Consider the following 17,096-nt stretch of genomic DNA (forward strand, 5'->3'; position numbering starts at 1 on the left):
GTATGATGACAACATTAATGGACATAAACACATAAAAAGCCATAAAACGCACACAGATCTCATAATTATCAGTAGTGTGAATTATATGTAATTGCTTTGGCATCATGGTTCCTGAACTGTTATTCCACTAAAGCTCATTACATTCACAAATCAAACAGAGGGCTTTACAACATGTACAACATATGTTTTTAGACCCTTGAGTTGGAAAAAAAACCTCTTTAATTGGGAAGACGGAGGAATCTCTCTGCCAGGATGGAAAGACACGATGTTACAGAGTGGACAGCAGTAGTAAATTACAATATGGAGACAGAATGACAGGAAAAAACAGTCAGCGTCTAACACCACTGTCATGAAAATAAACTAATCTACATATCAGATGAACCATGTAGGGGGACAGAACATGAATTTACATGAAGGCATTATGTTTCACCCACAGACATCTTTCATCCATTGGTCATGCAGCCGTCTTCACTCCTTGTTTTTCAGGTTTTTTTTAACCTTCAGTCTGGTGTTCAACACATCCAGCCAACTGTTGGCCATCAAAACAGTTTTTAAAAAAGGTGTCAGAATATCTGTTGTCCAATCAATCCTGAAACAGTTGCTTTATATCTGAGCTGACAAAATGCTTTTGTATATTTGTGAACACCCTCAAGCTATAAGGTTGCACTTCATTATTTCATTTCAAATCCAGTGTGCTGCAGTAAACAGCTCAATATTTAACTACATACTAACTACCATGACTGTGGTTCCTGTCAGCCAAAGGGTTGCAAGTTAAATCTGAGGGGCTGTGAGGAGATAAAAGGGGAGAAAACACATATTTCTGCAACAGAAAATCATATGCTTCTGACTTAAACCTTTACTTATTATACTGTATATGTATTTGATATTATATGTATATGATATTTAGTAGAATAGGATATAAGTAAAACTATTCGAATGAAGAAATACAACCCAGTGACATGTGCAACTTGTCTTGCGTTGTTGTGAGTGGACATATCTTTGTTTAAGGGGTCACAAGTCACACAGATTAGTCTAAATAAAACATTATGGTCTAAATACTTACGGACTGCTGCACAGACGTGGACCTCAGTAGTTAAATAGTGACATCTAGTGGTGAAAACTGGAAATCGCTGCTTTATTGATTTACCACTGTGTACCTTCATCATTAAAAACACTGAAATCGTATCTACTTGCTCAGGGTCCAAGCAGGACATTTTATATTGTTATTTATAAACAAAAATATGGGATACAATCCAAATAAACCTGTGCACCATAACATTAAATTACACTCACATGTTTTTTTTTCACATAAAATTCCATCACAGTCTCCAATGTGTGCAGCACACAGCTCCATATAGTCTTAACAGCACTACCCATGCCCCGGGTCATATCAGTGAGAGGGGGGCGGGGATCACCGCGGAGCTCCTCCTCCTCCAGGCTGCCGTCACCCACCGGGGCTGCTGGACCGGAGCGACTCGGCACCAACAACCAGCCGCCGGCTGCTCCTCCGTGCTGAGTGAAGACTCGGTGCAGCCAGGAGCCTTCCCGCCGCCGCCGCCTCTGCCCGATATTTCTCACGGTTAACGACATGGCCTCCGACGGCATGGACGAGCGATCTCCGCTGCTGTCGGGCCCCAACTCCGAGAATGTGACCCCCACCGCTCCCCCGTACCTGCAAGATTCAAGTCCCCGAGGTAAACACACGATATGTAGACCCTGCCTTGCCTTGCCTTGCCTTGCCTGCATGCTGAATCATTTTTGGGCGTATCGAGTTTGTGCGTAAATAAAACTGCAGCAATGCAATGCAAGGGGCAGTCAGTCGGCAGCGGAGGGAAAAGGTGGAGCTTTCACTATGAGAACTGGAGCAGTGGGTTAGAGGAGAAGGGCCTATAATAACAGCAAGCTCTTGTTTTTATTCCAGAAATTTGCTTACATCACGACCTACTGGGGCCTGTGATGTTTTGTGTCTCAACCCAAAAAAGAAAAGAAAAAAGATAGGAGTCGTGATGTGGGAGGCCTCATTGGATATTGGGCTTTTAATGTTGTTGACTGACGGGAGAGGAATGACACATTGCAGATGAAGGCAGCCTTTTGTCCCAGCTGCAGATCGACAAATTGCCCAGATGTGCCCCCCCTCTTTTTTTAATGGATGGGGCCCAAATCAATAGCACGCCATGATTTAAATGTTACATCCAGCTGTCAGTTTGCTCATTTGTGTGACTGTAAACATCCAATGTGTGGCCTTGATCTTACAGAGGCAGCTTGGATGTCTGTTCTTGTGTGCGGTGCATCTTCAATTACAGCACAAAAACATATGTCCACAGCCAGGAGACTGACACAGTGTCCACGTTTTGCTTAGTAAACAGCTGAATGTAGGCTACAGTACCATGATGCATGCAAGAGGGGGCTGATGACCCAGGCAATTACAGCTCATAAGTCCTCTGTCACTTCCGTCTAGGAGCCGCTGTCAGGACTGGCCTTTGCACTGAATTTTTGTCTGATCACATTCTGTATTTCTGTAGGAAAACAACAACACCCTGATCAGACTCTCAAATTAAAGAAGAGGATCAAATTGTGCTCTGAAGCTGGAAACATGCATGATCACACATGCTGTTTCTTTCTGCTAGAGGCTTTTACTTGAGAAAAGTTCCCTCTTTCTACAAAAAAACAACACCCTGATCAGACTCTCAAATTAAAGAATTAGGTTTTGCTTTAAGTCTTGTTTCAGCTCTTTTCAAATCTAATTAAACAGTAAAATCAAAAGTAAATTTAGCTACAGACGATGTGGACAAAGTTTCCTCTGATTGTAGCTTTTTCTGTTCTTTGCCTTGGCACAACACTGGTTGTTCTGCTGCAAATGAATGGATTCATTGACCGTGTAATACTCTTTTCGGAGTAATTCAGGACAAACGGCTAATATCAAGTGAGGACATGATGAGAAATGAACATTTTGTTGTTCTGAAGCTGGTTTAATCTTACAGAATTCATATTTCACCACCGGATTATTCATAAAGACTTTAACCCTGGACTGTAATGACCTGTATACTGTCTGTTTGGATTGAAAGCCTAAATGAACGTCACTATATTTCATGTCCTAGTTTCTCCTCCCTCTCTGCAGTCTGGATTATGGCTAATTCTGATTTCTCTGTTGGGGTACAGTACTCCATCAGCTAATTTGTAAGGTGGATTAATTTGAGTCAAAGATGCCAAAACTGAGGTGGTCACTAATAATCAGCTGGATTTAGGAGCGAATGTGAGCTGGGATTAGAAGTAAAAGACTTTATTTGTTAATTCTCTTCTGTATTGATTTCAAATATCTTAACAATCTGACACAACAGGCAGTTTTTATTCAGCTGTAACAGGTAGAGGTTCACTGTATGTTCCTCCAGTGTTCACAGTGTGTTTGGTGGCGGTGAGGGGCGGAGACCAATGACCTTGGCAGCATCTGAATGGTCAGAGATACCTCACAGTGCATCGTTTGGTTGCCACTCACTTGATGGTTTTGCGCCTGAATTGCAGAACAAATTGACTGCAATAAAAGCTTGTGACAGTGTTTTAATCTTCAGTTTTATATTATTCAGAGACACAGTGTTAAAGATAAAGATGGTAAAGGGCCAGTGTGTAACATTTAGAAGGATCTATTGTCAGGAATGGAATATAATATGCTTGTTTTTTTTTACCTCAGAATGAGCTTTTTCTATCTACAAACGCCACGAGTCGCCTTCCATGAATATCAGCCATTTTGAGCCCCCATGTTTCTACAGTAGCCCAGAAAGGACAAACCAAACACAGGCTGTAGATTGGACTGTTCACGTTTTTTTGTGGCGACTGTAGTTTCACCTTCGTTCTGGGGATGGGAGGGTGAAATGAGGGAGCTGCGATCTGCTTTTTTTTGTCAGATTCAATGCATATGGTGTTATATCGCCTTGCTTACTGTATCGCAGTATACCGAATTATACCCCTGTATCTCCATGTGTATCGTATCGCCAGATTCTTGCCAATTCACAGCCCTACTAGTCATCCAGGGTAACTATGTAGAATAATGTGTATTTTTCTTACTGTCTACAAATCCAATAAAAAGACTTGGCAGCATATGTCTGATAAAGCTTATTCCTCTGTGCCATAGAGCTCAATTGGAAACTGTTAAAACACATCAGTGAGCCACACTGTTGCACTGGGAGACATTTTCCTCCATTACAGTCAACATGGATGCTGTAATTTATTTTGAATCAGTTGCACATGAACCGTCCTGCTGCCGAATACTCCTCACTGTAGAGCTGTGCTATTATATCATATTGTACCAGACAAGAATGTCAACAATGATTAGAATTTGGCTTATCACGATATCAACAATGTAAGTTTCATTGTATATTATATTTATATACGTCATGATTACACACATGGCTGAAAGCGGTGTAGTTGTGCGGAAGTGGTTTAAAAAACCTTCCAAGAAAAAGAGCAGCACAAAGGCCACATACGCCGTCATATAGAAACTGAAATGACCACGAGACAAAAGCCACCAGCATCTGATGTAGCTCAGGCAACGACGAATGGTCGATCAAATGTTTGCTTCATGCTTATTATCAGAGTGTAAAAAGTCAAACATGTGTAATAACAATGTGTATTAATCCACTAATGAAAGTAGTCCCCGACAAATAAACAATTTACTCTTGTTAATGTAACGTTTGCTAGAAACTACAGTGCCCAGCTGTTTTAGGAATTCTTTCAACATGAAACTTTGTAGCCTGTTTTTTTTTTTTTTTTACAGTTTACATCTTTAGTACAGGCAGAAAGTACTGATTCGTGATGGGATTTTTTGACGACAAGTAAAATATAGAACCAGCATTATCTTTCACCCATCACCCTTATTTCATACCACATGAGCAACAGGAAACATCCCCAAGCAGCTCGTCTACATACCAGCCGCTCACTTCGCCATTCCTCACCACAAACCACAATCCCATAATCACCCGGTCAGCGATGGCACCAGCTCGGCCGGAGGTGATGCTGGCTGAGTGTTGTGTGGTGCTGCTGGTTGTAGTAGAGTGTCTTCTCGTATTACCTCTTCTCAGCTCCGAGGACAGTGACAGTGGAAACGTATAGCTGCTATATTCAGTTTCAGACATGCATTAGGACAGCTTCAGTGCACACAGTGAGAGAGCAGCGAGTAGAAACATGCCTCTGCTAAGACTGAATAGATAGAAGTGCTGCTTGAATATAAGGATTTTATTTTACACTCAAGTTTAAGAAGAGAGACTACTGATTTTTAATGTACTACATTTAATAGAAAATGTTTTTTGCGTGTGTAATAAGCACCACCGTGTGCTGCTCCAGGCTTTGGCATGCTTTGGTTGTATTTCGAGGTTGTTGACGGGGTGTCCCATCTGTCCCTGTGGTGTCGACCGGTTGAAGGTCTCTGACTCTCAGAGCCAAGCTCGTTTACCTATTGACTCATCCCATTATCTCATTCAGAGAAAGAAAGTGTTCGTTTGTCGGATTAGATGCCTCCTTTGTGTTTGGTCAGTGGACTGGGCTCCATAATGTATCACAAGAGACTGGGTTATACTGTATTGGTCATTCGTCTGTGGCTACAACAAATGATTATTTCCATTATCAATTGTCGATCATTTTATCAATTAATCGTATAACCGTACGTATCTATTAGATATACGATGTCAGTCACACTTTCCCTAAGCCCAGGTTGATATCGTGCGCAACAACCAGTCCAGTACCCAGAGATCTTTAGTTTCCAGTCAAGACAAACAAAATGGAATTTTTTTACTTTTTCGACTTTAGAAAATTGTTGCAGATTAGTTTTCTGTCGATTGACAAATCCTCTCAGCTTAACATTTGCCCCATTGCTGCCTGAGCCGTGTAGTAAATCAGTTCTTAGCTTACAAATGTGAAGAATGTAGGTAGTAGTAGTAGTAGTAGTAGGTAATGTAATTGCAGACACATTTTATATGACTTTGGTTTTGAATTCAATTGAATTATTAGAAGTTTTGATTTGATGCTGTTTTCTAAATAAAAAAGCGTTTTGTCCAGTTATTGTTCTGCTTTCTTAAATGTATTTGTATATTTATTTTGTTTAAGGAACAAATTCTAAAAACAAATGTCTAAATTAATTCAATGTCGACGGTCAGTGGTTTACAGTGGTAAAGTGGTTTGATGGAGATTTAAGATCGTTGTCATGGTATCAAACGGATTGTAAAGTATGCTTGAGTACTACAGTAGTAGTAAAGGTAGTGACTGGTGCAAATCTATGGATTACGTGTATTAAAACCTTGAAAAACACATGGAATGTAGACTAATTATACGAGGTTAATGTGGGATTAACCAGTACAGAGTTCATTTGAACTGTAGTTAGTTCACAGTAGTTCTTTCAGACATTAAGAGAAAATCTTTAAGTCTGTGAAGGCTGACCATTTGATCATGTTGATTAAACTTGTTTAGGGACTATAAAACACTAATCAGTGGCCGGGCTTTTCTTCGTTTCTCAACCAGAATAGTTATTAGCCTCATTAGCAGAGACATTTTAATTAAGCTGTCCATCCAACTAATGTACCGAAGTCTAAAAAAGCCCCCATGTTGATTTTATTGGTAGATGTTACATCTGTTTCTTTAAAGTCACAAACAGTTGGATACTATAAGACATGAAGTGCTTTTGAGGGTGAGAGGGTTTTATGCCATCACATCACAAGGGCCCATTGTTACTTTCTTACAGGGGTACATACAGCGTGCTGCTCGACCCCTGACAAAGAGAGAAGAGTCACATGTTGAGCAATCAGAGCTGTACAAGCACTGTCATGGGTTTGCTTACAGTATGTGCAGGAGTGTTTTACAGGACCTACCATACAATAGGCTGTAGTACTAAGGGAGTCATTGAATAACATTTGTGTGTCATGAACTTTTTTTTGAGAAAAATAAGCCCTGAAAAATACTCTTAGTGGAGAGAATTGTCATATTAGACAACAATTCCTTTCCGTAACTACAGGTTGTTTTGGTATGTATCAGATTTAGTTTGTGTAGCCTATATGTTTAAAGCATACAATAAGGGCTTCAGCTAGCAGTTATTTTCATTATTATATCAACACAAAATTGATAATTTGTTCCATTTATAAATTGTCATAAAATAGTTAACTCACAGTTTTCCAGATCTGAAAATGACAAAGATTGTCACATTTTAGGAGCTGGAACCAGCAATCGTTTGGATAATGACTCATTGACTGATCAGAGTAGTTGTTCAAAAACAGTTCATGACTTTGTTTTGGTCTGTTAGACCTTCGTCAGAGATAAGATGTTGTTGTGTGTTAATGAATGGGTTTATTTAATTCAGTCATTATTCACATTACACTGGTTAGTGTATAATGTGACAAAGTCCCAACACGATCCACAACACGTTGAGTTTGGAGGTTTGTTCTTGATCTTGAAAAATAACTTAACTTAAGGACCACTTACTACTGTAGCTGTCTTTCAGAGCTTTCAGCTGCATCTAGTGGCTTTCTTCGCCCAGTTAAGTGAGATGAATTAATCAAGAAATGTTATATGTGCTATCTCCTAAAACAATTAAAAATCTCTTCCACTATCACTGCACATACTTTATTTTACATACATACATAATATTTACTAATCTACAGGGATATACTAAGTAATCTTTTGTAGTTATGTTGGTCTAAACAATTTCCTCTGTTATAATCTGTGTTGATTTATCCTTTTGTGGATGTGTGATAACAACAAAAACTGAAACTGATTTTAATTTAGGGAACTCAAAGACTAAAACAAAGATCAATATATGTTCCTGAGGGCTCTGGATTCATGTTTTTGAACTGTACAGAATAATAAGAACTGTTTAGAGCTGTTAAAAACCTCCTCATATAAGAGAGAGATTCATTTTAGTGGAAAAACTACTGTCGATGGGTAAAACAACAGACACATTCTGACAGCAATGAAGCAAACCTCCAGATGTTACTGTGTTCCTGTCTGTCCATGATCCAGGTCCAGGTTTGTTCATGAAGTTTTATAGATGCATGCGATTAACAGCTGGCCGTGTGTTGTGTGCTTTGCCCTCCTCTTCTCAAAGCCGAACTACCTCCTCCTTACACAGCCATCGCCAGCCCAGACGCCGGCGGTGTGCCTGTCATCAACTGCCGCGTATGCCAGTCGCTTATCAACCTGGATGGGAAGCTGCATCAGCACGTGGTCAAGTGCACAGTCTGCAATGAAGCTACAGTAAGTGGAGGCCATCGCAGAGGCCGGTGAGGGCTTTATAAACGATTGGCGGTGTTGACATCACAGAGTTGTAGCAGTTCAAGCTGTCGAGTTGAGCAAAAACATTGAGCATGCTCATTGCTGCTCTCCTCTTATGTTTCTTTATGATCAGTTCACGGTTCATCCCTTTTGGTAATCACACATGCTTTTTTAGTGTGAAAGTCACATCCAGCTGTAGCTTTGTGCCTACTTCTGCAGCATCATTTTGTGTGATAAAACATGGAATTTGTCAAGTGATCCAGAGAAAAAACCTTACCAGATGTGGACATCTGCCAGATTGATGAGTCAGTCCAGGGATAAGTGCTCCATATGACTGGCCTGTAACCGAAAGCTTTGATAGAGCTGTCAGTGCCGGGAGGGGAGAATGAATGGCTGTCATCAGAGACACTCGGGTGGGAAATTCCATTTCCACTTGCAGATGTTTGTGGTGCTCATGCATCAACGATGCATCAATGATGATATTCTGTCACACTGGATCAAAAACAGTGCACAGTTTATAGTGTTTGGCCTTCAGTTGTTGCATCTTGTTTAAGCTCAGGTTCACCTGAAATAAATATAAAACTGGAGAGAGGTAAATCTGGCATCCTGTGATCAACTTCTCTGCATAAATTAAACATTTCCCTTTATGAATGCTACTCAGATGACCTATAACAAGGACATTTGAAGCTGATGAGTGGACTAATATGAATTTCATTTGGCACTTTTTCCACCCTGTTCTGTATAAAAAGCTCCGCTATGTTACAGCTAAAGTATTGAATCAGCTGCTCTCTTCTTTTATGGCTTTGTGTTTTGTATTAAACTGATTGTTTCCACTGAGCTGATTTTTATATGTTACCTTCCAGCCCATCAAGAACCCCCCAACAGGGAAGAAATATGTGAGGTGTCCCTGTAACTGCCTGCTCATCTGTAAAGACTCGTCCAGGAGGATAGGATGTCCTCGACCAAACTGGTAGGTAGCAGACAGTCGAGTTCAGTCTGTATTACACTCTTACTTCCCATTTGTTATTTCTTTTTCAAAGCCAAATTTAAGGCTCTGACAAAATGTTGGCACAAAGAAAGTCAACTTGTATAAGACAAGAAATGCCCTTTCTATAGTTTTACGTCATCAAAAAGTTTCAAAATCTTGTCTCGAGTAGGTCGTAATCATAAGCTTGTCCTACTCTTTCTTCCCCCGACAGTAGACGCATTATCAACCTGAGCCCGGTGATGGTAATCCCTGAGGAGCAACCCGCCCAGCCGGCACTGCCCATCCAACCTGAGGGGTTGAGGGTGGTCTGCGGTCACTGTGGAAACACCTTCCTAGTACGTAAACCCCCCAAGAAAACCAATCTGACCAATCACAGAGTTGCTCATGCAGAATTGTGTTGCTGTGCTGTTGTTGGTATGTGCATATTAATAATCTTGAGAGCCAAACTACAGTGTGTTCTTCAGTATCTGGTGATGGAAGTAGAGGATTTTCTACAAGTTGTTCTGGGTGGTATAGTTTGTTGTACTGGAGGATAGCCTTTATTCAAGTTAGTCCACGAGAGCTAATGACATATTCTTCTCCTGTTGATCTTTCATCCTTGTTGAAATGAAAACCTCCATCCAGTTGCAGATACAAGATATGTTTTACAAGTAGCTGGAATTTGCTGCATGTTTTCCTTTCCTTGCCTGGCTCATTAAAAAGTCCCACTTGATTGCAGTGTGGTTGCAGCCTTTCACAGATTCTCCTGCAGCCCGTGTTGATGATACTCTCAGTATTTTTGACATGCAACATGCTCACCTTCATGGAGGTTTAAATCCTTTTTTTATCATACTACATGAACCTGAGGTGTTGAGTCAGTATGACACCGACTCGCATGTCAAAATCAGCGGTATTGTCCTCTTAACGTGTGCACGTTGTTGCTTGCGGCGTCTGTAGGGCAGTGAGGACGCCAGGTCATCCCAGCCAATGTCTGGCCTCCCCAGCGATGGCTCTCCCCCAGCACAACAACAGGTTGAGAAAGCTGGCCATACTGGTGGACATATTAACAACAGCCTAACCTGCTCCAGTTCAATCTGCAGCCTTATTTACACTGGTGATAATATGACTTTGTACGTATCTGGCTTTGAAGAGAGCTTCAGTTAAAGAGATCTGCAGATAAAATCAGCCTAAATCAAGATGGTTTGGCCTGAATTTGCTTTGGAAACAGCTTCTGTTGAATTTTCTATTCCTCCTCTGAAGCCAGATGTTAAAAGTCACATATTAAACTTGTGTTAATAGATTCTTAAATTCTGATCTGTGAAATCTTTTTATAACATTGCTTTTTCTTAACATAAAGACACTAACTACTATATTATAAGAATAATTTTAGGTGATAATTTAACAAACCTTTTAGGATTTTCTCCAATACAGAAATAATAGATATAGAAGTTACAAACCGATCATGTAAAATCAGTCCTAGTCAGTCTTAGTTGATTTATCTAGAAGTACAGTAGTTGTAGTGTTTTGTTACAGTGTGCTAACAGTGCTTCTTCTTCTGTTTCCTCACAGTGGATGGAGCTTCGGTTTAACACACTAGCCAAGTGTCCCCACTGCAAAAAAATGTGAGTCCATCAATCCTCCATTTAACTCAAAGGTCACATTAAAACACACAGTTTACTCTCACACCTGATGTCCACTTACAGTTCACAGTTGCTTCTACTGCTGCTGTGAAGTGTAAATATTATCTGCCTTAGGATTTATATTTCAGTCGTTAGCTTCTCTTTTGTGTTTTTTCAAGTCTTACCATTCATTTTTTGGGGGATTTTTTCTTACTGTTGCAGGCTGCTATTTCTTTATGTTTCTATTTCATCTCTGTAAAAATCATTCAGCAGAATTTTAAACTTGCTCCAGTGTATAATCCCCTCGTCAAACCTGCACTGATTTTTGTCAAAGTTACATTATTGTTGCCTGGTTTTACAGTTTAAGATTGATTTGAAATGTTTATAGCAAATTGGCTCATAGCTATAATGTAACTTTTAACAAATATTAATGCAGACACGATCTTCACTGTGTCAGGAACTTTATTTTCATATTGTACAGAAATAAATGGAAGCCAGAATTTATAAATGGGTAATTGTGATTTGCAGAAAATGAAAACATGCTAATTACGGATGTGGTCTTTAAAGGCCTTAATAAACTACAGCCTTACTGGTGTTACTGAGTGGGTGTAAGCCATACACTAAAAAAATACTCATGTGATGTCACTGTAGCTTTATGAGAGGACTTGCTGCACCACAAAGTGTTGAATGGATATGACCTGTCAAATTAAGGTGAACATGCACAAACATATCTAGCTTTAAAGCCAATATATTAATCCTACTGGAGCAATCATTTACCACAAAGGCATACTAAACATTAGAGGAAGCAGCATGTATTAAAACACGTAAGTCTTGTAGTAAAAAAAAAAGATGACTTCTGCATTTGAATCAAATCTCAACCACGTAGCTTTGTGGTTTGGTTTGATACAGTTTAGATGTAAACACTTTCAGCTCTCTGGCTCTCGTTGCTAGAGAAGCTTTTAAAGAAGTGCTTGCTTTATGGATAAATTCATTGTAGTCAGATGTTGGCTGAGCTTTGGAGGCCTGGACTTTGTAGTTCTTGGAAGGAGAGGGGAGGGGAGGGGAGGCAACGGAGGCTAATCTAGACGTGTGACAGGAATTAGAGCCTGGCCTTAATACATGTAATGGTAATGGAAGGGCACTGGGTCGAGGGGTGGTGGGAGGGTATGGAAAGGTGTGTCTGAAAGTGATGATATCCACACCACCTCCAACATGCTGTCTTTGCCTTTATCTCTGACTCTTATCTTTGTTTCTGTCTTTTCTGTCTGTCTTATGTCTGTCTCGCTCTGTGCCTCTTCTGCCATCTTTCCCAGTATTTCTGCCTCTGTTTCTGGTTTTTCTCCCAGCCACCGTGAACTTATACGTCACCAAATTTATCGCTGCAGTGGTGAAACAACATCTGTCATAAAAGAACATACCTCCAAGTTAAAATGTTACATCGTAAACAGTCTTTTATGATAATCTACCCAGAGATGAAGTCCTTGAGTCGTCATATAATGAGCAATAAAACCCACATTGGACTTGGTATTCCACCTAAACCATGTTACAAACAAAGCCTGTAGTCCATTAAACCATTCAATTGGTTTCTAATGGTAGTGGTAGTAATCTTTGACTCTCTATTTCTATCTTTATCTTCCATCTTTTTCTTTCTATCCGTATTTTCCCCCAAATTCTTTTACAGAAGTCAGAACAGTGGTAGCTGAAGTTACACAAAGTCATGTGATTTTACCTAAATGTGTGGTTTTCAAACCTTGGTCTGGGGACCAATGGGGGTCCTTGAAAGTGTTGCAATGGGTCCCCAGCAAAAGAGGGAATAGAATATTTAAACCTTTATGCCATTCATGCAAAATTGGAACAAAAAGGAAACAAATAAGGTTTTCAGTTTTGACTGTAATTTATAGTCATTCTACATTTATTGACTCTAAAGACGTTTCTTCACACCTAACAATGAGAATGTGCGTCTATTTGGGGTGTCGTTGACGTTGAAAAAGTCTGGGAATGCTATAAGGAACTGATACCTATTAGTATAGTAGCAACATCTCAGAGGAAATCTTGTGTTGTTGTAAGGCTGTTCCAGTCTATAATAATAATTCTTGTTTTGCAAGTGATGTTCAGGGCACCTCTGGCAGCTTAAAAAAAAAACTGCTCCATATATGGTCGCAGGTCAAATGAATGAGACGGTCAGGCGGTACAAATGTAAACGCAGTGAGTTGAACAAAGCGGAACGTGACAGCAGGAAGAGATTGTTTAAGAAGGAGTATTCAAAGGTAAGAAATCAGGTGATCGGGCTCCCCTAAGCCATCTGAATACCAGTGATTCCTGAAGAATGCTTGAGTCCCGTCACATGAGAGGCATGTGAGAGCCGAGAGGGGGAGGAAAGTAAAGTAATAGTGAAGTAAGAAAAAAAACTGATGCCAGTCTGGTGCCTCAGGGCAGTTTACATGACATGAGTCTGAAGTCGTTGGGTGCCGCACATGTGACCTGCCTCCGGCGCTTTCGTGTGTAACTTATAAAGAGGAAGAGAGAGATTTTTGACTCACAGGACTGTTGAGTGAAATCACTGGGTAAAAGGGTGGGACAAAGAAAGTATGAGACACATCATCATGCAAACCATTTCAGCCACAACGCAAAATGAGTCCATGATTTTCGAAATCTAGTTTATTTGGGTGAGATTAGATTAGAGTATTTGAACTCATACAGTGGTTTCACGGTTGTTTCTCTCAAAACAGGACAAACAAAACATAAAATATCTCTAATATCTTTTAAATATTTATGTCTTTCTGCCCTGAAACCAGACACTAAGATTTTTTCTGTTTTTTGCTTTTTTCTTATTCTCTTCCTGCAGATCCTCTGTTGGCAGTGCGCTGCCTAGGAGGCGCTGTTGTGCTTATATAACTATAGGAATGATCTGCATTTTCATTGGAGTGGGTTTAACAGTAAGTACTGTCTTTGTCTGGATTGTATTATTTCAAAGTAAGTAAGATTTACTTTTCAAAACAAAAGTTACAAAGCGCTTCACAATGAAAGCAGGGAATATCAAACAGGCAAAGCAAGTGTAGAAGAGGGAGTCTTGAGAAGGTTTTTTACAGTCATGCTAGCAGCTCTGTGAGGCTGTACTTAAGCCAGTTGGTGCTTTGGTGGTGGGCCGAGTGATGGGCAGACATTACCTTCCTCATAGGCTACAGAGGCAGCCACTAGCTACATTGCCATGAGTGCATAATCCTACAGTACATCAAATACACTTTGGATCATTAGGGCATGGGACTGTTCAGTAAACAACAGCCACATGTTGTTTTCACAGTATATCATAGTAACATATCATAGTAACATATCATAGTAACATATCATAGTAACATCTTTCACAACATGGTTTAATTGTACTAAAATCATAATCACTTTATATGATCTTATGAGATTACTCCTTAATATTTAGATTCAGGGTTATTGAGGTTGTTGCAGTTTGTTTGCATTTTTCTGATAAAGTGGATCACTGACTGATATTGATACTGATATATTATGAATTAACTTATGGATCCCTCAACCAGAGTTCTTACCACAGGAGTTTACACCTGAAAGAGTAAAGTATTATTTTTTAAATGTCTCTCTGCAAGATGGACGTCTATGAAACAACCTTCTTGGTGTTCATTTCTCACCCGCCTTCTCTTCCTCTCCTCTGTGTTAACAGGTTGGTACTCGGGGCTTTGCCAGTCGTTACAACGCCACCTATGTATCTTGGGCATTCGCCTACCTGCTGGGCCTCATCTGTCTGATACGAGCCTGCTACTGGGGCGCTATCAAAGTCAGCTACCCAGAGAACAGCTTCGCCTAGAGCGGGCTCAGTGTGGCATGGCCCTGCACGGCTGGAAGAACAAAACACACTTTTAGTTTTTTTCATCTTGTTCAGATTTCAAACCGGTCATGTTCAGCGGGGTGGAACGTCTGGAAAGTGTCTGGGCAGGAGTGTGTAGAAGAGGTGTTGTGTATGTTTGAAGAGGAAGTCTGTTGGAGATGTAGCTTGTGGTGTTTGTGTCTGAAATGTTTTTTTTAGAGAGTTTTGACTCGCTGAACAAACCTAATGTCCACAAGGACTCAAATCCTGCCCAGGTTTTGCCAAAATCTTCCAAAATACAGAATCAAGAAACTGTGATTTTTTTCTTGACGAATGCCAAAATTAGCTGATTTAAAAATGATAGTTTAGCAAACTGGTTGGATTTGGTCTTTCTGGACCATTTTTTTTTTCAGTTTTTTCAGTAGCCTGACTGATTTCTTTTGTTACTGACCAGACCAAAATGAGACAACCCTCTAAGAACAGTTTAGCCCATTGCACTACGATTATATGCAATTGTATGTGTTGTTTCGCTGCTAGTTTAACTCCAGCTACAGATAGCTGCATATCCATACTGTATTGTAACATTTACCTTGCCTGTGTACACTGACATAGTATTGCTATATGATTTTAACTCTTGAAAAGATCAATTTTTAAAAAGAAATCCTCCTTAAATACCCATATGTGCCAACTTTGCTGCCCAGTATTAGTCAAGAAGAGCATCAGATCAGCAGGAGCTTGTTTTTCTATCAAAGTGTTACGTTGTTGTGCCATGCAGCTTTTAACTCACTACAGCAATAACCCTTTTTATTTGAGTTATTTTTAACCTTTCCCGTCATATCTCCCTGTGTTCTTCAATCCGTGTTTCTGTTGCCCTCTCACTGGTGGAAAACATGGTGACTCACGTTTGCATGTTGTTTATGTTCTGTCACTGAGGTGGTGTTTTTTTCTGTTACAGAGAGGTAGCTGAAGCGTATGATGTTCCTGTCTTTGCTCCTTCTGCCTGTGAGTTAGAATGTAAACCCTCCTCCTCCTCCTCTTCCTCCCCATCGCTTATATTGACCGCTCTCTGACCTCCGGTGAACTCTGTGCTAGCTAGCATCGCTATAGGCTAACTCAGCATCCTGTCTCTTGACCTTGACCAGTGGGCACAGTTCAAACTTGTAACCTTTGTTTTGAATGTGATGATGATGATGATGATGATGATGATGATGATGATGACGATGAAACAGAAAATAATATTAAAAAAAACTTTGTACATAATTCAAATTCAGTACTTGGAGAACTGTAGTGAGAGGTTGAAGGAGAGGATGGCTCGTGGGTCTTTTTAAAAATGATAATTTATCAATAAAATGTAAAAACTGCCTGTATTGTTCTGTTTGCTTGCTGACTGTGACGTTTCCAAATGACCACATTTAAAGGAACAAACAAGGTTCAAACAAACGGGATAATAGCTGTACACAACACTTCTTTCATATTTATATGTTCAGTTATCTGCTCCTGGTGCTTAACTACATTTGAGATACTTTATTTCTTTTTAATGCTACTTTATTCTTCTACTTGACTACATTTCAGGGGGAAATATTGTATTTTTTCTCCATTACATTTATTTAAAATCTAATTACTTTTCAGACTAAAATTGTTAATAGTATATAGTATAGTACAGTGTTGTATAGTATAGTATAGTACAGTATATATAATATGTATTACAGCTGGATCAGCTACAACATTAACATGCTGCATACATAATTATAATGTGTCAGTCATAATTAAACAATACTAATTATATAACAGCAAAATGTTTTGAAAGGGACCAATTTTCCTAATGAGGACTTTTGATACTTATAATATAAGATATATATAAGATCATTTAATTTTATAGTATTTTTATATTGTTGTACTCAACTAAAAGATAAATACTTCTTTCACCACTGGTAGTTCCGTAAGTCCAAATACGTAAGAAGCTTCATTCAGTTTCAGTTCAGTTACTGGTGTATTTTCATGAGAAAACACAAGTGTCCTCTAATATACATCATTATGTGCTTAAGCAAAAGATTGGCATTATTATTAAACACATGTAGACGTATGTGTTTCATTTGATAGTTTATCCTTTAAAACACTGTAATTGTGTATTTGCTGGTTGTGTGTCTCGACATTGTGAGAGTGACATCATTACATTGAAATAACAACACAAAATATCAGGAAATAAGCAAATATTTAAGTCAGTAGCATTTTGGAGCGCACAGGTTTTCCTTCAAAGTTTTGTTTTCATTTCTGCTTCAGTCGGTCACAATTTGTGGCTGAAAGTGTGTTTCAGTAGTTTCTGTGAAAAATGACGGAGTAGAGAAACACACTCTTTTATACTTACACACAGAAGCTGAATGTGAACATCACAAACATCATTAATAGTCAGTATGGCACGGTGACATTGAGCTAT

At 39.5% G+C, this 17,096-nt stretch overlaps 1 protein-coding gene across 3 annotated transcripts; it reads left to right on the forward strand.

The window, feature by feature from the left end:
• The first annotated feature begins 1,420 nt into the window (after positions 1-1,420).
• pip4p2 (phosphatidylinositol-4,5-bisphosphate 4-phosphatase 2) lies at positions 1,421-16,023 on the forward strand. 3 transcript variants are annotated; one of them, XM_051390397.1, is made up of 8 exons: positions 1,421-1,694; positions 8,105-8,229; positions 9,111-9,217; positions 9,447-9,570; positions 10,172-10,246; positions 10,784-10,836; positions 13,679-13,769; positions 14,519-16,023. In XM_051390397.1, exons 1-8 carry the CDS (start codon positions 1,589-1,591, stop codon positions 14,660-14,662), a joined length of 825 nt encoding a protein of 274 aa, XP_051246357.1. In that variant the 5' UTR covers positions 1,421-1,588; the 3' UTR covers positions 14,663-16,023. The 3 variants fall into 3 exon arrangements, with proteins under 3 accessions (XP_051246357.1, XP_051246356.1, XP_051246359.1); XM_051390396.1 differs by having other exon boundaries at positions 1,423-1,694; positions 8,081-8,229; XM_051390399.1 differs by lacking the exon at positions 10,172-10,246 and having other exon boundaries at positions 1,424-1,694; positions 8,081-8,229.
• The last annotated feature ends 1,073 nt before the right edge of the window (positions 16,024-17,096 follow it).

This window comes from Dicentrarchus labrax, unplaced genomic scaffold (genome assembly GCF_905237075.1).
Source record: "Dicentrarchus labrax unplaced genomic scaffold, dlabrax2021, whole genome shotgun sequence".
NCBI classification, from domain to species: Eukaryota; Metazoa; Chordata; class Actinopteri; family Moronidae; genus Dicentrarchus; species Dicentrarchus labrax.